At 36.8% G+C, this 27,991-nt stretch overlaps 1 protein-coding gene across 1 annotated transcript; it reads right to left on the bottom strand.

The window, feature by feature from the left end:
• On the bottom strand, positions 1–27,484 carry LOC105438337 (NXPE family member 3-like). Its single transcript, XM_030986004.1, has 5 exons — positions 27,473–27,484; positions 4,249–4,674; positions 3,646–3,818; positions 1,656–1,720; positions 1–797 (listed from the first exon to the last, which is right to left on the bottom strand). Exons 1-5 carry the CDS (start codon positions 27,482–27,484, stop codon positions 1–3), a joined length of 1,473 nt encoding a protein of 490 aa, XP_030841864.1.
• Between the last annotated feature and the right edge of the window lie 507 nt (positions 27,485–27,991).

The raw sequence follows: 27,991 nt of genomic DNA, 5'->3' as shown, positions 1-27,991 counted from the left end.
CTACGCTGGGCATATATATGATAAGGTAAGGTCTACAATGTTGACTAATGTTGAACGTTTTGGATGGACGCCATCCGGGTTGAATTGAGCCACGGTCATATCCCATGCATCTATCAATACAACATGGGGATAATCAGAGAACATTTCTCTCACTATCCTATCCAACGTGTAGATATACCATTCGTTATTTGACAGTAAATGTGACAAATTCTGGAATTCTCGCGTATTTGCACTTTTGATGATGAAAAGCGTCTTGGGGTTACGCTTATGTAGTCTTTCCACGGCTGGGCGTATGATCTGAAGCCTCTGTCTCAAATAGTCCGGGCTGTGTAGTGAAAAATGAGCAGTGATCGAGAGAATGAAAACGTCTGGTGTGAAGGTCATGTGGTCAAGGACATTCACTACACTTTGCCTCAAGCACCTGCTCGGTCCGCCACCATGACCAATAGATGGCAGGCCGTGGAACTTATCATAGATGGTAAAGTTTATCGAGTCACCTTTTGCGTGCTCCATACAGTCGATGGATGGGATCTTTCGAAGTTTGAGAAGTGCTAGTAAATAAGTATACAGCTGCCTTCCCGTTGAATCACCGAGTATGAGGATCGTCTTGTTCTTGAGGCACTGAGCTGCACTTTTGACACTGAACTCAAGGTTCCGACATCGCGTAGAAAACCACTTGTCTTTGTAAAGATAACCAGACGTGATGTTCTCAAACTTGTTGAAACTCCCTGGAAGGCACTTAGGTAACGTCTTCCATTGTTTCTGCCAGGGGAGACGTCCATATTTATCATTTTGTCCTGTTGATACACAAGATTGATATAATAGATTTTTTGAAAATAAGGGAATTTATACTTTTGTATTCCAAACAAAGAAATCTATCTTTGGTCTGGAACGACATGAGCACATAACTTTCTGTAATGTTGCCTAAGGATTAGTTTCGTGTCTATGTATTATACTTCAAGCCTTATGTATCTAACCATCGTTTTAGTGCATGTTTATTGATTTCCAAGTTTGTATGTACACGCTTACAAGCAGACCTCTGTTACAATTTGATTTAGATGCGTCGATGAGGGTAACAAATCTTAAACTCATGGTTTATTTACATCAAGAGTAAATGAGTTATTTGTCTCCTTTATGTACAAATCTTGAAGTGTGAATTCTGCACCCGATTCACCAATTCACAAACGGTAGAATATTGCACCGCTTTATGTAAAGTCACCGTTTTAACTGTACCTAGATTACAATTCCTATTTTAAAGCCAGCTTACGAATAGCTCACAGTAGTAAACCATGTAATTTCATAACCTCACAGGCGGTACAAGTTCTAGACAAGGAGCCAATAGCGAAGGTGGCCACTTTAGACGGTTGGCCTTGGAAGGTAGATGAGCACAACTTCGGTACATGTGAATGACAAAGATCACTGTCTGATGAAGTGGCGATGTATTCGTTTACATCTACATTGACGCCATATAGTCCTCATTTGAGGTCATGAGAGTACACGGATTATTACCGTGAGCTATTCATAAGCCGGCTTAGGGATTATAATCTAGGTTCAGTTCAAACTGTGACTTGTTCATAAATATGGAACAGTATACTACTGTGTGAAAATGGTGAATGTTATATTGGAAGGGAAAATTTGTATACAATTGAACAAACCTTTCGACCTCCCTTTGTCGAGGACATTTATACTGCAATTGTTGCAAGCCAAATATTTCTTGTTGCTGCATAGAAGGACAAAAATGAGATCATGAAGAGACTGTTAGCGCAAAATAAACATACACTGTCGCTCATAAAGGTGGAATATTTTGTTGTTATCCCAATTTATGGAATTATTTTTAAAATAATTTAAAAATAATAGATCTAGATAATAGTATACATTCTCAGATTTTATTGAACAATAATTTGCCAATGTGTGCTTTGCGTGACTTCCAAAGCATATGTATGCTACTATGCTTATCAACTAGGGGACCTATGCCCTTAAGTCATAAATGATAGTAATGAGGATTAATGCCCCACAAAAGGGCACTCATATAGCACATCGACACGGTTTTGATCATGGGGCCTCTCAGTTACGAGGCCATTGTTTTGTCACTGAACCATGACTGTACGCAACGGGGGCTAGGGTAGGGGGCAGTTTCCATAAATTAAAAAAAAAACAGAAAATGCAATAAATTTTCAATAATTTATTGCATTTTACCCCGGTTCCCAAAATAAAAAAAATCTTCTGTGTACCCATGCCTTGAGCCATAATACATGGCCGTCCAGAGGATTTGTTTATGTCAGGGACCGGGGTAAAATGCAATAAATTATTGAAAATTTATTGCATTTTCTGTTCTTTTTTTAATTTATGGAAACTGCCCCCTACCCTAGCCCCCGCTGCGTACAGTCATGGTTCAGTGACAAAACAATGGCCTCGTAACTGTGAGGCCCCAGGATTAAAACCGTGTCGATGTGCTATATGAGTGCCCTTTTGTGGGGCATTAATCCTCATTACTGTCATTTATTACTTGAGGGAGTAAGTCCCCTAGTTTATAAGCATAGTAGCATACACATGCATTAGCAGTCCCGCAAAACACACATTAGCAAATTATTATTCAATACAATCTGAGAATGTATACTATTATCTAGATCTATTATTTTTAAACAATTTTTTAATAATTCCATACGTTGGGGTAAAACTAAAATATTCCACCTTTATGAGCGACAGTGTAGATCATGTAATCTGGACTCAAATTTAGTTTCATGAATACCAATCAGTTTCTATTTTATTTCATATCATTATTAAATTTCCAGGAACACTAAAGATTGTAAAAATAACTAATAAAAGGTAGACGAAGAACAACAACAAATACACTTATAAAGAAAAGAAGCCATCAACTAATGACTACCAAAGACTAAAAGATATCAAGAGTCTGTATACTGCTATCCTCAATAGCTAATGGTATAAAACATGAGAATCAGATTTCCTTTTCATAAGAATTTTTTTTTTGTTTTTTTGTTGTCTCTGGCATTAGTCAGCTGTTGATACTCATCGCATTTTGTATAGATAATTTTAATATGAATTTGCAACGATGGTATTGAATGGGAAAAATAGCCTCTCATTTTGTTTGTGTACAGGCTGTGGATAAGAGAAAGGGGGGAAATAAAATAGAATTTGAGGGCAAGGAATACATATATATGTTATAGGAAAATATAATGGATCATCCCTCAGATCTTTCAAATCATCTTTATCATTTTTATTATTTATTATGTGTTCAATAATAGGTAATACAAAGTTTTGGTATGGGGTCATTTAAGTTTAAATATCGATCGGCCAAATTTTCAAATTTTGGAACAAAAAAACAAAAAAATATGTCCTCTTACCCCCCTCTTATCACAACCACATATTCTGAGATTTTCATGGTCGCAGCTACCATTGTATGGCCGTAGGCGCTATTTGAAAATTCATCAAAATTTGCCTGGAGCACCGGTAAATTTTGATATTTAATTTTTCTCGAAAGCAGAAGTGTTTTAGGAGCTAAATTTTCTAGTGCTTATAAAATATCCGCATGGCATCTAATATATCAAAATTGTAAATAATCACCATCCAGCCAATTTTAAAAATTTCCCAAAACTTTGTATTGCCTTTAGTATAATTCTTACTTACGTAATGAAATGCGCATCTTCCCCAGGTCTTATATATTTGGGTTGCTGCTGAAAGATATATGTGTTGTTCGAATTATGCTTCCACCAGTGCTTGCAGTTTAAGTTTGGATTGGTTGGGCGCACACAATACCAATGGATGTTTGTCTCTTCGTCGGTGTAGTCGCATTCCTTCTCCTACATGATAAAGGGAGAAGGGGAATGACCAAAACATGATCGAGTTTCATTTAGGAATGAGGTAATTAAATTTTTCCGGATAAGGAGTTTTAAGACTCAGTGCTCAATATATTACGAGAACTCTAGCTTCTTTAATCTAGACTAAAGTCACTTACTTTTTCAACACCACATAGTTTTTACAATTTCGTCATTTTTCATTTTCTCTAAATACTGAATACCAATATGTCTCTTTGTCAATGTGTCTTACTTCGTTAATCACAATATAAATAACCACACTAGATAACTTAACCATTTAACTTTATTAAGTCTTCTCTCTTTCACGTCGAGGAATTGTAGCGATTCAGAAAGTTAAACCGCGTGATTGAACTTCGTCTAATGCATTTAGAGAAGTGTGTTATTTATACATTTTTGCAGGTTTTCTTCTACTTACAGGTATAGCAACATGGTCTACATTGCACTCTGTGTCTTCGAGGATGGTGCCATTCAAGAAATGGCCAACGTACGTTCCTCTGTTCGGGAACTCGCGACGCATTCGCTCAAGAATATAAACAGCATCGTTACTGTCGACCAGCATCACCATCACGTCAACACGCCCAGGCCATCGGAGGACAAACTCGGCCTGATATTGCCCATTCCCGAAATCAATGATTTCCCCATCTGATCGTGAGGAGGCCTTGATGTCTTTGGATACCAGCTTCGCTCGGAAGTAGGCACCACCGGTACGCTGAGGGCGCCCTTTAGAATCGTAAGCCTCGATCAATACTTGAATCTTGTCGTTGATATAGTAGGTGTCTTTGTGATTAATTACGTGGTATTTGGAGAAATTCAACGATGTGGTTACCGCGTCAGCTTCATCCTAATGAAAAGTAAAGACGGAAAGGAAGGGCTTTATTCTAGATTTCATTTCAAGAGGTAATAAATAAACAGACCTAAATAAATAAACTAAAATGTTAAATCACAATTTCAAGAGATTGAATTCTGAAAGTTCTGGGAATGACTAATCAAATCGTTAGTGAGCTTTTTAGTTTGAGAGATTAGCATGGTAGAAGATAGCCATGATAAGGACTGCTCTTCAAACGACAACGTAATTATTTGAAAACGACGTGAAATAGCTGAAAGGATTAGACCTAAAAATGTAAGGCAATGTATTTGTCGGCCGATGCTCTATATGCAGTGCATGCATTTTTTTCACATCAAATGTCATTGTTAAATTCTGCTACGTTCTTTTTTAGGATCCCCTACACGTATTGATTCTGCACTAAAACATTCTGTGCATGAAAATTCAATTTTTCAAAGAACACACTTCATTACATCCGCACCTGATATGTGACTTAAAGGTACTATGTCCCATTTGCAGGCCCAAAAAAATGAAAAGGTTAATCTCCAGAGGCATTTGAAAGACAATACTAATTTATAACTTCCCTTTTAAAAAAAAAGGAGGCTTGAAAATGTCTTTGAGAGGGAAAATAACGATTATTAGTTGTCGAATCGATTTAGGAGCTATAGAGCTAGTAAGTAATAGTCTGATTGTTCAGACCATTGTACCGAATGGTCGTACGTTTTATGCTGGTCAAAGATTCAATCAGTTTAATTTTGGCAATTACAAGAAGTGGGTTGCTGATTTTAATAGACAAATGTTCATGTACCCTTTACAACTCATGTTATGTATGTTATTACCAAAGTTGAAAAAGGGCCAGTCAGTTACTCAATAGTGTCTGACAGTGAAGTCTAGCAAGTAAACAGGTTTCCTTGCATAATTTGAATATTACATCACTGCTAACGTTTACATTTCATAGATAAGACATACATGACATATTCATAATTCCTGCAAAGTTCTGAAAGAATTTGACGTTGGCTGCAAAAGGGACATATAGTATCTTTAAAACATATTTTGCATATACCTCTGCAGCGCTTATCAAAACGAGGATACACTTTGAACATAGGCCTATCTCAACAATTTTAATTTCCTGGTATCTGCATGACTTTCTTAAATAAAATTACGAGTTGGGTCGATTTAATTGGATGGCACTAAAAGTATTGATAATATGTCACGCTTGAATGAGCAACGGCTAATTTCGGTTTACAATGGTTCCATAGCAACATATTCAAACATTGCTTTCATTTCAATGTCTTTGATTGTGTTGATCATGAATGGAAGTATAGTGCAGCTGGTGTTTAAAACAGTCACTATGCACATGACGGACAAAGAAAGAGGTCAAAATATACAGTTCCTCATTCTACCCTCAACAATTGCTGTGGTAGACAAAGGAATATCCCTTCACTGCTATTATGTAAAAATGTGTAGAACAGGTGAATATCCATGTGACACCTTTTCTACACATTTTACATAATAGCAGTGAAGGAATGTTCCTTTGTCTAACACAGCCATTGTTGAGGGTAGAATGAGGAACTGTATATTTTTCCTCTTTCTTTGTCCGTCATGTTAATAGTGAGTTGTTACTGGACTATTATGTTGATATCAAGGATAGCCTTCAATATCAGACCCTGGTTCTGTAGACCATGCACTGAAGACTTCAATAAATATTTATTTGTTTAATAAGAGTTTGGAGGAATGATGCAATCATCACAATAAAGCACAACTCTAAATCGGATCCGAGCCTTTACTTATAGCTGGTCTTTTGTCACCATCACTTGCCATTCACCTTTAAAAAAGGTATTTTGCAGCAGGAGTATTTTGAAGCGGTTTAAGACGTCATATTCAGCATGCCAGGCAAACTATTGCCCAAATCAATTTTTGCCAAACTCGGGTCTATTTTTTAATCTTAAACTGTGTTCTCATTCAAAATTTTATCTGCCTACATTTTATTGGTAAAAAAATAACATGACAGAACTTTCGTCTCTTTTTTTCAATTTCAGATGTAATAAAAAATGATTTAGACAACTATTTAATTAATTATTTAAACATATTTTTGGCTTACACCCACTAAAAAAGATCGATTGATCGATCTGTAATTGAAAAACAAGTCAGAAACATCTTGGAACCAGCGGGATTTGAACCTGCCATCTACTGCTCGCCAGGCAGCGTATTTTTTCCCACTTTGAGCTCCGGACCCCGGTATAAACTCATTTGCATACAGGCAATCAGAGCTCATCTTGTCAATAACTATATTATGATGTCTACTAAATGTACCATGTAGGGTTATATATATATATATATATATATAAATCAAACATTCTCCGAATCCAAATAATACCTGTGGTCGAAGTATTGGCTCGCCAGTCAATGAAGAGCGAAAGTGTGGGACAGGAATACTTTCTTTGTCGTTTCCTTCAAAGACCAGACAGGCTGAAAATGAGATGATGAATATGACTGTAGGTACAGTTACCAGGAATAGGTAGTTGGTATGTAGGCAATTGCTGATCTTCATCTTGTGTTAGGTCGAATGTAGACCTTGAACAGGAATAGGAGAGGAGAATGAATTCAAGGACGGGCATGCCTAGTAGGAGAGACCAAGGAGTGATTGACTAAATAAAACATTATATTTTATAGTTATCAAATCATCGAACATATATTTAGCAACCAACGCTTCAGATAAGTGCCCCCTTAACCACCGATACATGCCCCTTTAAAATATGATTAGTGCCCCATCAAATAAAAGACCCCCTCCCCCTTCTCATAAGTGACCCTTCTCTGGTATGTGTAGTAGAGATAAGTGCTTACTCTGCTATTTATTGGCTCGTTACTCTTCTTCGTTTTAATGTATTTCTTTTTCTTTCTTTTTTCTGTATTGTATTGTATTGAACTCGCAAACAATTATTTGTCAAATTACTGCCGTCTTAATTTTAATTGTTTACCTCTCGCTACAGTAAACATTTTCTGTCCCTGTTATTTTTCAAGTCTCCCAGGAACCTTTTCTTTACAAGCTCTGTTTTTCTATAGGTTCCTGCACATTTCACAGTTTGTACTTTTGTCTGGGTTTCCTTTAATTGATATTAGTTATCAAACAAATGTGATGATTACCTTGTCAATTTAATAATATAATCATTTTTTGTTAAGTATGAAACAATATGTATTTTATGTATGTTTTTGTTATCTATATTATTTCTGCATGTGAAATGTGAAATCAATAAACTCAACTTAACAACTCAATTGACCCTTTTCAGATACGAGAAAACACTTCTTTTCACTTCAGAAAAGTGTCCCTTTTCAGGTGCGATAAGTGCCTGTTTTCACCTCTGATAATTTCACTTTTAACAATGATACGTGTCCCTTTTCCTTTGTAATAAGGGACCTGTCCACTTTTCATAAATGCCCCTTTTCATCTCCTATAAATGCCCCTATCAAAATCTGATGGGGGCCTTTTTCCGTCGACAAATGCCAAATTCCTATTCTCATGACTGACTTTTGTCATCCCTAATGAGTGCCTCTTTTTGAGGGTGTAAGAAGTGCCCCATTTTCACCTCTGATAATTACTATTTGTACTTTGACACATGCTCCTTTTCTTTTCTGATGCATGCCCCCTTTCCTCTCATCATTAAACGCGCTCCAAATTTCGAGCAACTAAGAGCAAATTCTCCCAAAGCTCGCTCGCGCGCATCTATAGATGATATACTTATGTTACTTATTAAAGGTCTTTTCAGTCTTCCGCTATGAGAATGTGCTTATAACCCTCATCAGGATTGGGTTTTTCCTCTTTGTAAGATGTAATTTTTCGCACTGCGATCTCACAAATATTAAAAATTTTCCTTCATCGCTTGGCTTGCTCGATAATAATTTTCAGACCATCACACCTAAATGCAAAGCATGACGCTCAATCAATATCTTGTAGTGTGTATAAAGTGAAACAAATATTGAAATCATCCCTGATAATGTAATAAAAAATGTAGGGTATAAACCAATGTCTAAAAGATTGATTATTTTCGCTTTGAGATGTCCCTTTGTAGTAGGTACCCTTTTTCAGAAAGTGCCCTTTTTTCTTGGTGCCCCCCCCCCCAACTTTGGAAGTCGCTCATCTGCCTCTGACAGAGGCGGAGCTCCGGGGGGGGCAGGGGGCACAGTGCCCTCCCATTTTTTCAAATACCCTAAAAGTGCCCCTTTAACTTTGTCAGAAGTGCCCCTTTTAACATAGGAAAAGTGCCCCTTTTATTTTGACACGTACGACTTTTCCATTGACACGTTCCCATTTTCCTTTGCAATAAGTGTCCAATTTCCATTCTCGTAGGTGCCTTTTTTAATCTATAGTAAGTTCCCCTTTTCAGGGATGGAAGCGCCCCTTTTCACTTTTGATAAGCGCCCCTTTCACCTCTGATAATTGCCCTATTCAAATGTGAGAGGTTCCCCTTTTGCTTTGACAGGTTCCCCTTTTCCTTTGTAAAAAGTGCCCCTTCCCCTTTTAATAGCTACCCCTTTTTAACTAAGAGCACCTTATATTTTCACATATGTCCCCTTTCCTTTTTAATAAGTGCCCCTTTTCTGTACAAGAGCCCCGATTTTAAAAAAAAGCCCCTTTTCCTTCTCATAAATGCCCCTTTTCATCTCTTGTTAATGACCCTATTCAATTCTGAGAGATACTCGTTTTACTTTGACAAGTGCGCCTTCCCCTCCTGATAGTGCTCTTTTCATATCTTATAAATTCACCTTTTATTTTGACATGCACCTCTTTTTCTTTTTAATAAGAGCCACTTCCCCCTTTTCATAAAAAAAACATTTTCACCTCCAATAAATGCCGCTATTATTATGATCGGTGTCCCTTTTCGTTCAACAAATGCACATTTCCCTTTATCTTTTAGTGCCCCTTTTTCATTCGCATCGGTGTCTCTTTTCATGAATGGTCAGTGCCCCTTTTCAGATGCAATAAGTGCCCATTTTCACATCTGATAATTACCCTTTTAAAAATGATATGTAATATTCCTATTCCTTTTACATAAGTGCCCCTGTTCACTTCTTATAAATGCCCCTATCAAAATCTGATGGGTGCCTCTTTTCCGTCGACAAATGCCCATTTCCTTCTCATCCCTGGTGCATGCCTCTTTTTTTTGGGGGGGGTGTAAGAAGTGCCCCATTTTCACCTCTGATAATTAGCATTTGTACTTGACACGTGCTCATTTTTTTTTCTAATAAGTGTCCTTACCTTTTCGATAAGTGTCCCCTTTTCCTCTCATTATTAAACGTGCCCCTAATTTCAAGCGACTAAGAGCGATTTCCCCCAAAGCTCGCGCGCTACGCTCGCTCATAGTTATATATTGTAACGGCCCTCCATCTTAGAACGGGTACTGAATGCTGGAGGGCTGGTCTGTCCCTTGCCTCTATCACCGTCATCTGACGAAGAGTTTGCCATCCTTACTAATGCGAGCGGTTTCTATTTGGCTTCTAGTTTAGAGGCCCGGACGTGGCTCCGTTTTCCCAAAGTATATGGGTGTGGAGATGAGAGGTGTTTTGGATAAGTTAATGTGTATTCTCTATGAGAGGGTTATATTACGTCAGTCTATGGAGACTCAACTAATCACACGTTATGAAACGATGGATTGTTTAACTGTATACTTTAATAATACAAACATAAGTCAACATCTCCAACACGTTATCATAGTTAACACCGACACCGATTACCTAGATTAATCTCAACAAGTAGTAAAGGCAGGGATTGCCTTTTGTAGGAACTCTATTTCTCGTTTCCAATCATTTTCCTTATTTTAGCTCAGTTGGAGCGGAGCGGATAGTTCGCTATCTGACCAAGACGAGAGCGTCGAAGTAACGAAATTATCTTACAACACCGCTATTTATAGTCTTCGAGAGCTGCTTTACGCATGGTGCGTCCGTAATCGCGCTCTGAACTCTTACGCCCCAAAAGCTTACTACGCCCTCTACGTTTTACTACCTGCAACGGGCTGGTCCGTTACAATATGTTATAATTATGTAACTTATCAAAGGTCTTTTTGGTTTTCCGTAATGAAAATGTGCTTATAACCCCATCATGATGGGGTTTTTTATCTTTTATTATAAGTTGTAATTTTTCGCATTGCGACCTCACAAATCTTAATTTTTTTTCCTCACTCGCAAATAAATTTTCAGCCCATAACACCCAACTGCAAAGTAGGATGCTTTTGCAATATCTTATATGATGTATAAAGAGAAACAAATATTAAAATCGTCCCCGATAATGTAATCACAATATAGGGGTATATACCAATGTCTAAAAATTGTATATTTTCACTCTGAAATTTCCCTTTGAAGGTGCCCTTTTTCCAGAAATTGCCATTTTTTGTTGGTGCCCTCCCACTTTGGAAGTCGCTCCAGTGCTTCTGCGCAGAAACAGATACTCCCGGGCGTAAGTGAGAGCAGGGCCATCTATACACAGAACCCGGCCTACCCAGTTCGAGTTGGACACAACACGACGACTACTGCTTTGTTGAGCAAGCACAAAACAAAAGAATGAACGTCGCGCCGTGACCCAGTGAAAGCAAGTTGACCAAACTCTGTATATAGACGGCTCGTGAAAGGTCACAGATACTTCCGAGCAGGGGCGTACGCAGGATTTTTTCAAGGGGGGGGTTTTAAAATATTTTGCTCCCGAAAATTTGAAAATCGCGCCGGCCGAAAAGTCGCTCAGTGGGGGGGGGGGGGGGGGGGGGGGGGGGGGGGGGGGTAAGCGGACACTTTTTTTTTTTTTTGGAGGCCAAAAAAAAATCGCAACGACTCAGCCGGCAGAAAAGTCGCTCAGTGGGGGGGGGGGGGGGGGGTAAGCGGACACTTTTTTCTTTTTTTTGGTCTCAAAATTTCAAAATTTGACATTTTTTTACGTATGGGGGGGGGTAAGGTCACCTTATTTAGGTTAGCCGTGGGTATAATTTTTTTTTTTTTTTTTTTTTTTTTTTTAATTTAAAAAAAAAAAAAAAAAAGCCAAAGGGGGGTGTTTTAGTTTTTTTTTAGGGGGGTTTACATACATTAAAATATCAAAGGGGGGGTTTGAACCCCCAAAACACCCCCCCTGCGTACACCCCTGCTTCCGAGTGTAAGTTGAGAGCATCCAAACGGTAAACTTGCGCTACTCTCTAGTCGTGTTAGCGAATTACTCCTTTGTCTACTCCTACCTTTACACCTACTTCGCCATATTTACCCCGACTAGCTCTTAACACGACCTTTACCCTAGGGTAACTTGCCTCCGTCTGAATAAGACTAGTGTGTCATCAGCATACTGAAGGATCTTAAATTATTTTGAACCGACAGAAATTCCTTTCAATGAGTGTGAATTTCGAATTAACAACCCAAGTATGGCGAAATTGGATCTCCTTGTCTACATCCCATTCCTACACGAAATCTCAACGTTATTTGCCCATTAACCATAACACGAGTATGCATGAATATGCAATATCTTTATCCACTTTATAAACGAACTACCATACTATAAAAAGAAAGTGTTTTATACAAAAAGTGGTGAGAAACAGTATTGAATGCTTTTTCAAAATCAATTAACAAAATCATTCTAGGAACATTTTCTTTTTCAGTATAAGCAATTATGTCATATCAAATTCTAATATTTTCACCAATAAATCGTCTAGACAAAGAACCTGTTTGATTAGCATTTATAATGCGAGGTAGTACCTTTTCTTAGTCTATTAGCAATACAGCTTGATGGTATTTTATAAACAACATTTAACAAAGAAATTGGTCTCCAATAGTTGATAAAGTGTCTCACATAATCACCGTTAGGAAGTAATGTCATTAAATCGATATTTTGCGAGATAGATACTTTTCCAGAAGTGTAGGCATACTTCATACTACGCTTCATATAAATGCCTAATTCCTCAAAGACAATTTTGGAAAATTCCACAGTAAATCAATCCCGGCTTGGAGCTCTATTATTTTTCATATTCTTTAACGGATATAAGAATTTTTCCCTCTAAGGAAATTAGTCCAGTAGACGGAACCATATACAATGTACATGACCTGGAAAAGTAGATAAGTACAAGGGTTTTTTTTTGTTGATTTGTGTTCTAGATGGGTATTGAAGTAAATTCAGCTTGGTTGCCAGCTTGGCAACCTTGGGCAACTTTTTTTAATAGCCATATTAGCAGAATCATCTAATTAGCATATTTGCAATATGTAATAATGTTGCTTATCACAATCCAGGAAGCCTGAAAACATGGATAATACGACTTTTCAAGGGTTTTCTATGACAAGGAATTCATTTATGACACCAATTTTTATTTTTAAGTAATACAATTATCTTAAATAGCATAATTAGCATAATATGTACAATATATGGACTTTATTTTCATTGTTTATCTATAAAACCTAAAAATAGTGCAATGCAACATTATAAATCACTTTTGAAAGATTAATCATTAATTCATGAGATAAAATTCCATGTATATGTAGTGTAATTAGCCTAATTAGCATAATAATCTAATTGGTATATATGTGCAATATGTAATAATGTTGCTAATCTTAATCCAGGAAACCTGAAAACGTGGATAATATGACTTTTCGAGGGTTTTCTATGATGAGGAATTCATTTATGACACCAGTTTTTGATTCCAAGTAATGCAATTGTCTTAAATAGCACAATGAGCATAATGGGCTAATAAGCATGCCTACAATATATGGACTTCATTGTCATTGTTTATCTATAATACATCTATATTATCTATATACGGGTCATCATCAGGCACGTAGCCAGAGTTTGATGTTTTTTTTTTGTTTTTTTTTTTTTTTTTTTTTGGGGGGGCACATACATGTAATCGATCGACGTCCTGGGGAGGGGTCTAAAAAAGTTTAGCCGATCCTGGATTTTTTTTCGTGGGAGGGCACGTGCCCCCCCCCCCCCCCCCCCGTGCTCCCCCGTGGCTACGTGCCTGGTCATCATACGCCTATAAGGTTGGGCTTCAGGCATCGGATTTAATAGAGAGACTGTCTGAAACACACTGAAGATGGTTAAAGCAGATGATAGTGATGGAATGAATTGATGATGTGGTGAGACAGGTACGTACGTAGGCCAGGGATGTTGAATACAACAGTGCGAACTATGATCTGTCTGTGTTTACCAAATCTAGAACCATTGAGAGTACAAGCCCGACGTTGCTCAAGCTTGTGGCAGAATTCTCGGAAAAGTCATATTATCCATGTTTTCAGGCTTCCTGGATTAAGATTAGCAACATTATTACATATTGCACATAATATGCTAATTATATTATTATTATGCTAATTAGGCTACTTATACTACATCTACATGGAATATCTTCTCATGAATTAATGATTAATCTTTCCAAAGTGATTTATAATGTTGCATTGCACCATTTTTAGGTTTTATAGATAAAAAAAAAATGACAATGAAGTCCATATATTGTACATATTATGCTAATTATGCTATTTAAGACAATCGTATTACTTAAAAATAAAAATTGGTGTCATAAATTAATTCCTTGTCATAGAAAACCCTTGAAAAGTCGTATTATCCATGTTTTCAGGCTTCCTGGATTGAGATTAGCAACATTATTAAATATTGCACATATGCTAATTAGATGATTTAAAGAATAATAGTATTTCAATAGACAGAATCCGAACTGCATACATTAGTTGTTGCCAGGTTGGACAAACATTATGGCTTGACCTACCAAGCAACACTTAATATATGCAGTTGCATTTCGACTATTGAAATACTATTATTCCTATCAAGTGAATAAAATAGTATGTATAGAAGCACTTCACAAAGACTTATGCATTAAATTTGGTTACATTACGAAAATGGCCTATTGTAAGCCATCTCTGTATTCACCTATGTATAAAGACACGGTGATAAATGTACTGGTTCAGTGAGGTCGCGGTTAAGCTAGTCACAAAAGACTGAATATTCATAATAGAACCATGTGATGACGCACGTTGACAAATACTTTTGATTGTATATCTGATCATTGTAATTTAGTGGTATTCTAACAAGAACTAGTTTTGTATCATATTTGCTAGGTTCAGCGCAAATTCGAGAAAGGTTGAGTCAGCAGTAGTGCTGCAAGTTGTATCATGATACCACCCTCCAATACGAAGACCACTGGCCAGTCGAAACGCGGGCGAATAGACTCCCTCTGTATAAATAATGTAATGATGGTGCTAATTCCACCTACAATGTATGTTACGTTAATTAATAATCATAGTATGATGTATTAGTTTAAAGATAAAATTGGGGCCTTCAGCTCGTGCGATTGCATTATGAAAGAAACTATCAGGGAAAAAAGGATTAATCGAGTAACACATAATTGGTGTTTATACTGGGATGCTTTCGGAATCATGAGGATGATAATAAATGCACACATAAATGTGTATACATGGGACGACACAAGCATGTAGCACAAAAGTTCGGTCCAAACATTTCAGCTATTTCTTGTCACATTTTGAATAATGTGGGCGTTTTAAAAGCCATTTCTCTTCAGCCATGTTGGTGTATAAAGGGGGATTTTTTTTTTGCTATGAAATTCTTCAACACTAAGATGAACACAAAACAAAAGCAAAGCTCACAAATTATTTTTCACCTTTCTCAGAACTCAACCTTTTCTTTAAGTTGAATCAATTGGACTAGTTCTTCATGTCCATTGTCTAACTAAACAAAACATTGCTCTAGTATCGAACAGGATCTACCGGTTTCAAACCATACCCCTTAAATTCTTAAATATCTTTGTAAGTTTCCAACAAAAAGATTCGAAATGAACATGATAAATATCTAAACAATCATTCGCGAACTTGTCAGATTTTAGCAAACAGTGTTCCACCATGCACCGTCGATAAATTATGTCATAAATAATCTGGAAGTGGGCTTGAAGTTGTACAATATGGTATCGTCATATACTCATGGAACGTCTGGTAATACAGCATATATATACACAAGAAAATGAATCTAATTCTAGTATTCAAAGCTCGCCGTGATAACTCCGTGATATTCCCACTGGCGTCCATGTAACTACGGGTGTTACGGGGTATGTGCCCTTCTCCCAAATCAAATGGCAACAAAAAAATAGGGGAAGAGAGAAAATAAAAGGGACATAAATGGAAAAGGGAAAGTAACTTGAAAAGGAGATGAGAAGACTGTCAACCCCTAACTTTTAGCATTGTTTGTCCAACTTTTCTCTACCTATGATCCATGCCACCCCCAACCCCCCGCCAATATTTGATGCAAGTATTAATTCATTGGCTGAAGCAACGCTACGTCACTGATCATGTATAGAGTGTAGCAGAGGATGGGATATGGAAGGGGGGTATATCAAATATGTGGCACGATGAGACTTGATCAACATTATTATGTGGACACATTAGACCGTTATCATGACTATTCCTGATACCACGTGTGGAATTATATCCCTTACCAAAATGTATTCGCAGTTGGAAAATGTCTAACTCCAAGACACACATGTATGGCAGTTGTTCAATAATGGGTAGATCCAATGATAAAATATGTGTACACTGGTGTAGAATTGGTGGCTTACGTGTAGTGCTGGAAAACGGTTAAAACAAAACACAACGCTTGAAATATTTACCTATGACGATATAGCATAAGGTAAGACACTCATAATAATATGCATGTGATTTTTTTATATTTGCATTTAATTCAGTCATGCACGGTTACCATATGTTAGTTTTGATTTTGTTCCAGATTTTACATCACTTTCATTCTCGAGGTTTGGTCAACCACAAAATGATAGCTAGGTATAATTATCATGTATACCAATCTATGTGACCATCTGCTGTTGCCTTTAGACGGGACTTTGTCTTTGGAATACATGAGTATTTTCGTTCATCATTGAAACTGTTCATCGTTGAAAGTATATGAGCAACATTATTACAGATGCTTGTAATTCTTCAAGAAACATATCACTCTAGTATCCCCACCTTTACACTTGAACGTTATACTCTAACTTTAAACATGTAAAATGCTATACAAGAGTACAAGATCTGTCAACCGTACGTATTGCGTGTATATATATATATATTCCATTGAGTGGTTTACAAGAGCTTGATATTAAGGTCAATATTTCCATTAGGTCCTAGTAAATACAATGTTCGCGACTGAAGAGGAACAGAGCGTCGCCTTTCCTTGGGAAATGTTCAGGAATGTCACTCCTCCCCCAAAATTTAGAAAATCGCCCCCAAAACTGTATAAAAGGAATTATTTCTCTCTTAATCTATATATCATTTATTCATTGATTTATTCATCTATCTATCTATTTATTCATTTATATATTTATTTATTCATCTATTCAATTATTTCACTATCTATATATTATTTTATTTATCGTTATATCTATCTATATATTGTTTTATTTATCGTTATATCTAATTATCTATCTAGTGTATCTACACTGTACCAGGAAGAATTCTTTTAGAAGTCTCATTCGAGTGATAACTAACAAGGAAGCGTTATTCATGTACTTATTTTCCAATTGTCCTCCAATTCTACGCAAATGTAGGAGGAAACTGTCGGCTTAGTTGTATATAAAGCAGTCAGTAAAACTTCCTATGTTGTTTGTGAAAAACTGGAGGGCAGGTTCCAAACTGCTTATCCTTTTGTCTACCTTTGAAATTAAATGTAGACGAAAAATTGTTTTGAGAGCTCTACGAGTACGACATTATTTTATACTACTACTCATACTACTACTACTATTACTACTACTACTACCACCACCACTACTACTACCGCCACTACTTCTACTACTACTACTACTACTACTACTACTATATCACTACTACTACTACTACTACTACTACTACTACTACTACTATTACTACCACTACTACTACTACTACTACTACTACTACTACTACTACCACTACTACTACTACTACTACTACTACTACTACTACTACTACTACCACTACTACTACTACTACTACCAATACTACTACTACTACTACTACTACTACTACTACTACTACTACTACTACTACTACCACTACCACCACAACTACTACAATTACAACTACTACCACCATCACTACTACTACTACTACTACTACTACTTCTACTAATCCTACTACTACAACTACTCATAATATTAATAATGATACTCATACAAATAATAATAATAATAATAATAATGGTAATGATATTACAATCTCGTACAATGCATCCTACTGTTGCCGAAGATGCCCTGGCTTAGACCAAGTTGCCTTGAACTCAGAAGCACTTCAAACAAATTAATTCCTACCGAGCACCCATTAACTACACCTGGTTGAGATTGACAAATAGATTAATGTCTTGACAAAGGGCAATGGTGACGCGGCTGGGACTCGAACCGCTATCTAGTCTGGTGACGTATCCACCAGACCACGACACCTCCTTACACAATGATGTTGGTCTCCAGGAAATCAACACAATCGACACAATGACTCGAACCGCTATATTTGATCTAGTCTGGTGACGTATCCACCAGACCACGACACCTCCTTACACAATATTATATGCTAATATGGCTATTAAACAAGTTGCCCAAGGTTGCCAAGCTGGCAACCAAGCTGAATTTACTTCAATACCCATCTAGAGCACAAATCAACAAAAAAACCTTGTACTTATCAACTTTTCCAGGTCTGAAAAACTTCTACAGGACTAAATACACTCTTTTTCTGTAAGACTTTGAAAATGTTCTTCACTTACGTGAGAAAAAAGATCTTCTGCATCACAATTTAGATGATATTTATACAAGCGTACGCAATATGATCCAACCTCTTTCAGGATATCTTTTTGTTGTTGCAACACTTTATCATTGTCGTCGATCATTTTTCCTTGTTTTTCTAGATTCAAAAAATATTTTGAGGGGTTTTCCCCATACTGCATTATTTGAAGCCAAAGTCTATTGGCTGTCATGTCAAGCTTCTGGTGTCTGAATTGCTCCAATTCATCTCTCAATATTGTACCTTTTTCCAAAATTCATCTGGTATTTGTGTTACGTTCCAACAGTCTCTCTAAATTAACTATCTCAGTCTCAAGGTCCTTTTCTAGAATTCCTTCCTTCCCTTTGTGTCGAATTGCATACATAATTGTAACCGCCTGCAACTCCATCAACAAAGTCTCAGCTGGTCATTATTTGTAAATTTCAGATCTTACGTTGAAATTGTTTACCATTAAGACAGTCAACATTAAGGTATGTATAAGGGAACTTCATCATTTACCTTCTCCGTAATAAGATTAACAAATTCAGACTTCAAAAATGAGTTATTAAACTTCCAATAGTTAAATCTCTTTAAATGGCATTTATCTAACACAATGCCTAAACTGATCATTGAATGATCAGTGCGATAGCCTAAACCAATTTCAAATTTTCTAAATAAGGAAAATATATCTAATGACATTAAAAAGTAATCCAACCTACATTGCTTCAATGGTGCAGGCTTTCGCCAGGTAAAGGATTTTGTATCAGGATGAGGTTGTCGCCATGGATCAGCCACATTAAATTCATTTGTTTATGTCACGTACCTTTTCCATTGCTTTTTGTTACTAAGTCGAAGGTAATTAAAAGTATATCACTCCATACTCTGTACCAGGTTCTAATCACCACAAGGAATTTTTTGAGGATCATCATACTCTAGTATAACAAGAATTTTTATACAACTACAAAATTCTGGGAAGTCACTATTTGGCCCATACATTGCAATCAGTGAAAATTCTAGAAACTATCAGTATTACTCTTTTTATAACCAAATATCCGTTTTATTAAAATAATATTGCAACTCTTCTTGCATCAGATGATTTAATTGAAAAGAAACCTCTTCTATCCCACTCTTTAAATAGTTCTTCTTCCCATTGAGGGAATAATGGTTCCTTTTTCTATATAAGATTTGCCAAAGCTCTTGTATAGGTTATTTCCTTATTATTTCCTTATTATGAACCCACGAATCCGTACAGTCGTACTGTACATGACCGAATTATCGGCTCATGAAAACGCCGACGAATAAATATGCATAAATTGCATGCAATCCTATATAGTACAGGATTTATAGGCGTTGCCGTACCAAAGTAATGCATTCACTGATACTCAAAATAGTATCTACTTCCATTACACTCAAATTAAATACGACTTGCACATTCACAAACATGCACATACCATGCCATATTTACCGATGATTTCAGGTTAATAGGAAAATGGCTCAATCTCGCTTTCTTTACCTCAAAATAATCTCCAGTATTCCACCTTCCCGTTTGTATTAATTGATAGTAGAATATTTTTGACTGAACAAAGAGGAAATTAGAGTCCGTACTTACGTGCACACTATTAGTGCTCCGCTAGCCATCGCACACGCGGACATTGGACGCGCACGCACTATGCACGTAGACACCACAGTGACATACTGCACATCAACAGCTGCTATGGCACCACCAACTCACAAGGATGCCAAATGCCTGGCCTGGACTTCATGGCAACAATTTACACAATGTAAAGCTACTGTATAAACTTGGTAAGTGTGTATTTAGAAAAAACAAGGGTCCCCAACTTTGGACCGATGTGAACTTGAATTTTATTTCATGGTAAAGGGTAACTAATACCCTGTCTAATGATACCATATTCTTAAATGTGCTGCCCCGGTTGAATGAGCAGCAAGCTTTTCAAAAAATTATTGTCAAAGTCCGCTTGTATCAAGTTTGGGCTTGAAGCAATGAAAGTGGATCAAAAGCCATCATCTGTTTTTATCCAATGCCAGAAAAGAATACTAACTTTTTGCGTTGACTATTAGGCAGTTGAAAAGAAAATGTGACTCAAGGAAATGCTATTTTACACTTAAAATGTGTAATACTCTCTTCGTTACAATCTTGACTTCATTTTAACTACTCTCAATCTATTTGTCGTTAATTCTTGACTTTGACTTAAACCCCTTGATCCCTTTTCTTTCTTTTTCTTCTTTCCCATATGTACATATGTACAGTAAGTATCAACTAAGATATTGTCAGAATTGGCGAGATCATTGTTCATTTCAAAAGGGTTTACTGATAGACATTGTAGTCTTTCAATATCTATATTTTGATTCAGTTCAAAGTAACTATATAGATTCCAGAGAAATTCATTGTGTGATATACAGTTGTTAAATGGGAATATCTCAGCATTACACTGGGTACAGAAAGATGCATGTGTAGATATATGAAAACATGAGTTGAAGTGAGCTTTACATAGCTTGCAATAGTTAACCATTTCACAATGTAAGAAAAAAGACAAAAGAAAAGTATAACAACAATATCAAAATCACACACGAGCAGTGGCAATCACATACAGTCACACACAAAACACACAATAACTGTTAAAAGTTTGTATGTATATTAAAAGTTTCAAAAAGTTCAAAAAGTTCCAAGGAAAGATGCATGTGGAATACCAGGAAAAACATCTTCACATCATGGTGCATGCAGTAAATTGATATCCAAGGTACTCAATCTTGGACTGTGCAAAATTCAGAGAGTTCAGTTGATCAAGTGAGCTTATCAACTTCTTCATTGGTTTACTTCCTGTTGTCTTGACTGCTGCAAACACTTTTCCATCTATTGTCCATGCAGTCTCTACTTGTTTTGATCTGCGAGTATCCATTAGTAATTGAAAGTTCCTTTTTGTGAGATCTTCCACAATCATAAATCCTGAATATTTGAGTTGTGACTTCTTACTCATTATGATCCGCTTATGGCGATAAGAACATAGTTTGACTAGTATCGATCGGGGCCTATTCGCGGACTGGTGTAGATTCCTGGCTATACCATATATTCCTATTTGACCTCAGCACTCAGAGAGCAATAACTCATTGATATCTCTATTTGGTGTCAGAGAAATATTATGAATAGGGTATCATTGGACAGAAAAGTTAATATTCATCATGAAATAGATTTCAAAGTCATGTTGTTTATGAATTTTGAATTAGGAGCTACCAAAGTTGGGTACATTTGGTATACGCATTATATAAGGAAATTCCAGCCTTGCAACATATTTTTGTTATCATTATCATCCTTAGATAATTTATGTTTCCACTGTCGTGATATTAAAATTTTAAATTCTAGGAGTTTAGAATTTGCACTATAGACCCTCGGCTGATGAGGTAATGCTACTAATAATAATAATTGGATGACAAAAAATCAAGCTTTTCTTTGACTTTTATCATGACTCTTCTAGCCAATTTACAATGCCACATTCTCCCAATGTCATCATTATTTCTTTTGGTATACAGCTTAGGAAAGTGAATTTTAGAGAAGGTTCCTTGTATACTCTCTTTTTCATCATTCGTCTTTATTGGATGGGCCTGCATAATTCTCTTTTGAGTAGGCCTGAGTAACGCCTTGTGGGATATCTTGTTTATTGTGTTGAACCTAATTGCGTGGATGACTGAGGCCAGATAATAAAAAAATATGTTTAGCGTCCTTCCTGTTTAAAAAATAGGAAGGAGGAGGCCCTTTTTTTTTTTACTTCTTCAAATGGCCGCTCGGTACAGTTTCCCTGACAGTCGGGCTATTTTTAAAGATGGCCGCAGGCATTTTTTTTTTCTTAATCAGAAATAGATCTATTTTAGCAGTTTTTTTCATGTTATTTTTTGCTTTAATAAAATAAAAATTTACGACAATAATTAAATATTTTAAAAAAGAAGAAACAAAAAGGAGGCGGCCCCCAAAAGGGAAGCGGGCGGGGACGCTAAACATGTATATTTTTGTAATGGCCTAAGATACCACTTCTCAATCTATATATAATATTTTCGTAATTTAGTCCGTTAGTAGTAAGGCGCAATAGTTAATTTCTGAAAATCTTAGCTTGACTGAACAATGTAAGACACACTGCAAAATAGTTTTATACTTCACAATGCTGCCTGATATGGCAGTTGCACTGTGTATTCACCATGTGTACCAGACTACACTCAGGCTATAGAGAAAATACGAATTACATACCGCAGCTCGAAATTCCAGCTTTCTGAAGAAAATTTGAATACTAAAATCAATCTTTCCGGCAAATGTGACAGACTTTTAAGGATCAGTCAAACGCGTTGCATTTTATGAGCCACGTATGATACCGAAGGGCAAAGGTAATATTATACAAGCTTATACTTCATATAAACCCAATAAAGTAGGCCTCTATAATTTTATATTATTGACATGGAGGGTATGGTTTTGTTTGATTACGTCGTATATTTGTGATTAAATATTACTTTTTCTGCCCTTAAATGAAAAAAGATCTCTCTTCTAGATGGCAATATTTATGTGTCAATAACATTGGCCCCCTACCTTTGTGAACGGTTTGTAAAGCCTCTGTATGATAAATGCACAAGATCAGTGTCGAAAGCGTCACTTCAAGAAGCTAGGATTCCTTTGGTAAATAGTTGTGAGCGGACTTACAGTATAATAAAGGAGCTAGGGAATTGAACAACCTCATAAAGAACAAAGGCAAGCTATGTCTTAAGCATCTGTTATGGCCTCCGTTAGAAATTAAAATATGTTGCCCTCTTCAAGTTTCGTCCATTTTCGACTGCCTTTAGTTTCGTCTTGTGTGTTTTTTTTTTTAGGTTGTTGTATTATTGCTTCATGTGGCTTTTACATCCACTTTATCTATAAATAATTTTTCTTCTTCCAAATTCTCATTTTTGGGAAATATTCTTATCCTGCCTCTTTTATTTTTCCTCTTACCCTCAATTACCTTCCGTCATGTTGCTTTTACTGAAAGTTGTATGATGTCCACTGCATGACTAGATGGAAAAAAATGCGTGAATATTTAGGAAAAAGTGTTTTCAATGGTTTAATTCAGGGTATATAAACAACCTGTTTCTCATTTTCCATCATTAGTCTGTTTGGCGTCATATTTTTTGAATATGTAGCTTGGAGTTACAAAAGGATATTAGGTTTATCACTGATTTTTGCGTTTTCCAGATATACACTGTCGCTCATAAAGGTGGATTTTTTTTTTGTTATCCCAATTTATGGAATTATTTTAAAAATAGTTTGAAAATAATAGATCTAGATAATAGTATACATTTTCAGGTTTTATTGAATAACAATTTGCCAATGTGTGTTTTGCGTGACTGCTAAAGCATGTGTATGCTACTATGCTTATCAACTAGGGGACCTATACCCTTAAGTCATGAATGACAGTAATGAGGATTAATGCCCTACAAAAGGGCACTAATATAGCACATCGACACGGTTTTGATCCGGGGCCTCACCGTTACGAGGCCATTGTTTTGTCACTAAACCATGACTGTACGCAGCGGGGGATAGGGTAGGGGGCAGTTTTAATCCATAAATTAAAAAAAACAGAAAATGCAATAAATTGTCAATAATTTATTGCATTTTACCCCGGTTCCCAACATAACAAAATCTTCTGTGTGCCCATGCCTTGAGCCATAATGCATGGCCGTCCAGAGGATTTTTGTTATGTTGGGGACCGGGGTAAAATGCATAATTTCAAAATTATTGAAAATTTATTGCATTTTCTGTTGTTGTTTTTTTAAAGTTGATGCTAAATTAAGAAAAAATATTAAAACAAGCCTATCCATTTATAAGGAGGAATGGCTATACACCTATTTTCAATCAAATGACCTCAAAATGTTATATAATTTGGTAACTGAATCTATTAAGCACGATTATTATCAAGCAGAAATTGGCATAGTATCGCATGATAATAGTTACAATAGTATAATGTATGCCAAATCCAATAAAACAGTTTAAAATGTATGGCCTGTCGAGGATTATAAACCTAATGCTACAGCGACTCCATAATTAGGATTATATTGTTTGTTAATGCTGGATTGTGCGGAGTGATGATGATGAATCCAAGTGATATGTCTGCTAAAAGCCGCGTGTAACTGCTTCATTTTGCATTTAAGCGCCCCTACGTTAGCTTACTTTTTGCCCCTCTTTAGGCAGATATTTCTTAGTTGTGAATACTTTTAAACATATTTTTGTATTCATTAAACATTTTTTTTCTAAAAAACGGTTAAAAAAAACATGCCGACCGTAGATTTCAAGATGTTTAGGTCGGTCGCAAAGGGCATAACAACATTTTTATTTACGCCTTATCTTGCAACATATATTTTATTATCATTGTCAAACTTACATAATCTTTTCTTCCAAATATTAATTGTGAAATTAAAAGCCTGATACTTTAGGAGTTGTAGGGCGTGACTTTAGATTGTGCACTTTGTGTAAAATGTAACTCCCCTGCTTCTGAAGAAATAGTTGCTTATAATAATTATGTTAAAGGAAGAAAAGGACACTGCCTTCTGGAATGTTCTCATGACTCTTTTTTGTTTTATTCTAGTCAAACTATTTCAATATTTTCGACATCTAACCCGTAAGCAGTGACCGCGAAATAGGTTCCAGTCAGGTACGAGACACAACGCAGGCATGAAAACACTAGCGGCACCTCATACTCCACAATACTGCCTTATGACAGCAATGGTGGTAGAGGTCAGCGTATGGCAGTTGCAGCGTGTTCTCACGATGGGTAGTAGACTACACTATCTGTAGAAGACTCTGATTACTAGAGACAGGTTTTTCACATGTTACCTCTTTTGTCCCCTCCCTCTGCCTTAAAACAAATAAACTCAAGCTTTTCAAGCTTTTATCTTAATATGCAATGTGAATAGGAAATATTGGATTTTGTACTTCTCGTACTTGAACTTAGCTATTATGATGAGCATTCAACGAGAACGAAAACAAAATCTCCATAATACGTACAAATAAAAAACCAAGATATGCCGTTTTACGGTTGTCGCCCGTGTGCGAGTATTAATAAAGCTTAATTGTGCAGTGCTTAACTATAATTTTCCCTTTCTCCCCGAGAGAGAGAGAGAGAGAGAGAGAAAGAGAGACAGAAGGCGAACATGAAATAGTATAAATACAAAATAAACATTGGCGTCGAGGCCTATATGAAATAAATCCCCAACAATTTGTTTTATTGCGTATATTAAACTATATCAGTTACGGAAAGACAATGTGATTGTAAATCGTTTACACTTCATACAATGACAACCTACGAAAAAAAACCTGCCCATATGTTATCCCTTATACTAAAAATACTTAAAAACTCACATTACTGAAAACAGATTCATACATATAGCTCAAGCTAATTACACACACCCCTACACAACTATAAGCCCGCTAAAGCTTATGACGTAACCCAATAAAGGCTATGTACACTGACTAATATACAAATAATACACAGCAGTGAGGGCATTAGTAAGAATTACCCACACGATGTACCTTTGAGACGATAGCCGAGGGTGTTTGGACTGTTTCGAAGGTACCGAGTGTGAGTAATTTTACTAATGCCAAACAAAATGATATGTATTATTTGTTTTATAGATGATGTTGTATTTGTTTTATAAAATGAGGTTTTATAACATGAATTTTTTTTAAAGGAGGTCACATTGCCTTAAAAGGATGTCACACAAAGCAGTCCACATAGGGACTTTTAGATTTGCACGACGAGAACGTGGACTGCTATGTGTGACTTCCTTTTAAGGCAATGTGACCTAAAAGGATGTCATATGTGGCAGCTCACGTTCTCGTCGTGCATATCTAAAAGTCCCTATTATCAGGTGGCGGTGGTCATGGTGTGATCAAAGAAAGGGTAGTGTCCATGCTCTAACTATGAATTGGTATAGTAATAATGACTGCTATGGGAGAGATAGTTGTTTGTATACGCTCAAGGGGAGGTTACATCCTGCTATCACCCCGAGGCGTGCCGAGAGGTGATAGCACGATATAACCTCCCCGAGAGCCTATAAAAACAACTTTGCCTCGAATATTAAAGCAGTCATTATAATTTTCATATACCGTAACGCGTCATAGAATACATGTGGGACTTACCAATCATGGTAATCAAGTTTGTTTACGCTATGGAGACCTAATCTTAATAGGGTGTCTGATTGCAGTACATTAGCTTGGCTTGGTTAGGCCTTACAATTGTCAGTCATAGTACATAGTACATTGATTATACCTTACTTTACGAATCTTACCTAATGCTGTCATCTGATTGGTTAAAAGTGAATTCGTGTTTTTAACTATGCCCGCAAAAATACGGGCATATATAAATTTTGCTGCGATCCCTATTGGTTTACGTGTTAAATATTACTTTGCGAGCTCGAGCGAGGATACCATAAAACCAGTGCGATTTGATCGCTTAATTGTCCTGTTCCACTGGAGCACAATTCCGATTTCCCTGTTCTTCTTGTACACAGTTTGATGAAAAAAAATGTTAATGCGATGACGCCACGATTGGTAAGTGAGGGGGACATATATTCTTTGACTCTGTTTACGGTATATAAAAGATCGTGTCTCGACACCTACTAGCCTTTAGACAAGGCCTCATGTCTGATAGACGCCGGGCGACTAAAAAGAGACTAATCGCGAAAACCCGAGTGAACGCCAGAGCGAGTGGCCTTTAGTAATCTGGTTTAGATTTCTTACGTTAACCCTTGTTTCCCTCTGGAGTTCTCTACCGAAATGGTAGCGTCCAATCAGCGAAAGTATCATAGCGTGACGTCGGCATATATTATCCATCACGTTCACATTAATTTTTATGTAGTACGAATATCTATAACGTTGAACAAAACGAGTTGGACTGGTTCATTTTATATACAGGGAAAGTCCAATTATCTCACTTACGATTGTTAGCTCAATGTAAATTAGATTTGGATGTGATTTTTTGTACTAATCATTTATATGTTCATCTCATAAGCAAAACTAGTTTACGTCTCTTACCTTTTCTAACATGTTTTGATGAACGAATCAAGAACAAAATCAACTGGAAGATGGATATTCTGAATGGTCAATAAATCCAAAGTCATGAATAATTCATGCGAGCAGTAAAAGCCAGACTCCAAAAGGCCTCGCGGCTAAATGCCACTCGATCGCGCGTTCAACCCGGGTCTCTAGACACATCTCAGCCGCTGATTGGGATTATAAATAGCCAGAGTCACATGGCCTTGTCAAAAGGCTAGACACTACCCGCTGGACATCCACCCCCTTGGTAACCGCCCCCAGTCAACTACCCCCTATGAAAACTACCTCCCTAGGGCAACCACCCTCTACCCAACTACACCCGGACAACTCTGCTAGGGGGTAGTTGTCTGGGGGTAGTTGTTCGGGGGTAGTTGTCCCGGGGGTAGTTGTCCAGGAGTTAATTGTCCTAGGGGGTAGTTGTCTCGGGGTAATTGTCTTAGGGGCTTGTTCTCCAAGAGGGTAGTTGTCTGTGGGTAGTTGTCCGGGGGTAGTTTTCCA

The sequence above is a fragment of the Strongylocentrotus purpuratus genome, unplaced genomic scaffold, assembly GCF_000002235.5.
Source record: "Strongylocentrotus purpuratus isolate Spur 01 unplaced genomic scaffold, Spur_5.0 spur5_scaffold_15, whole genome shotgun sequence".
Lineage (NCBI taxonomy): Eukaryota > Metazoa > Echinodermata > Echinoidea > Camarodonta > Strongylocentrotidae > Strongylocentrotus > Strongylocentrotus purpuratus.
Note: the sequence above shows the minus strand (reverse complement) of the source record. Positions and strands in the feature narration are given on the sequence as shown.

Bases quoted from the DNA above. Each gene is read 5' to 3' on its own strand.
- LOC105438337 (XM_030986004.1), bottom strand. The intron at 3,819-4,248 runs GTAAGTAGAAGA...TTTATCATGTAG, and splicing joins TAGACCATGTTGCTATACCT to GAGAAGGAATGCGACTACAC. The intron at 798-1,655 runs GTTTGTTCAATT...GTGTATCAACAG, and splicing joins CGACAAAGGGAGGTCGAAAG to GACAAAATGATAAATATGGA.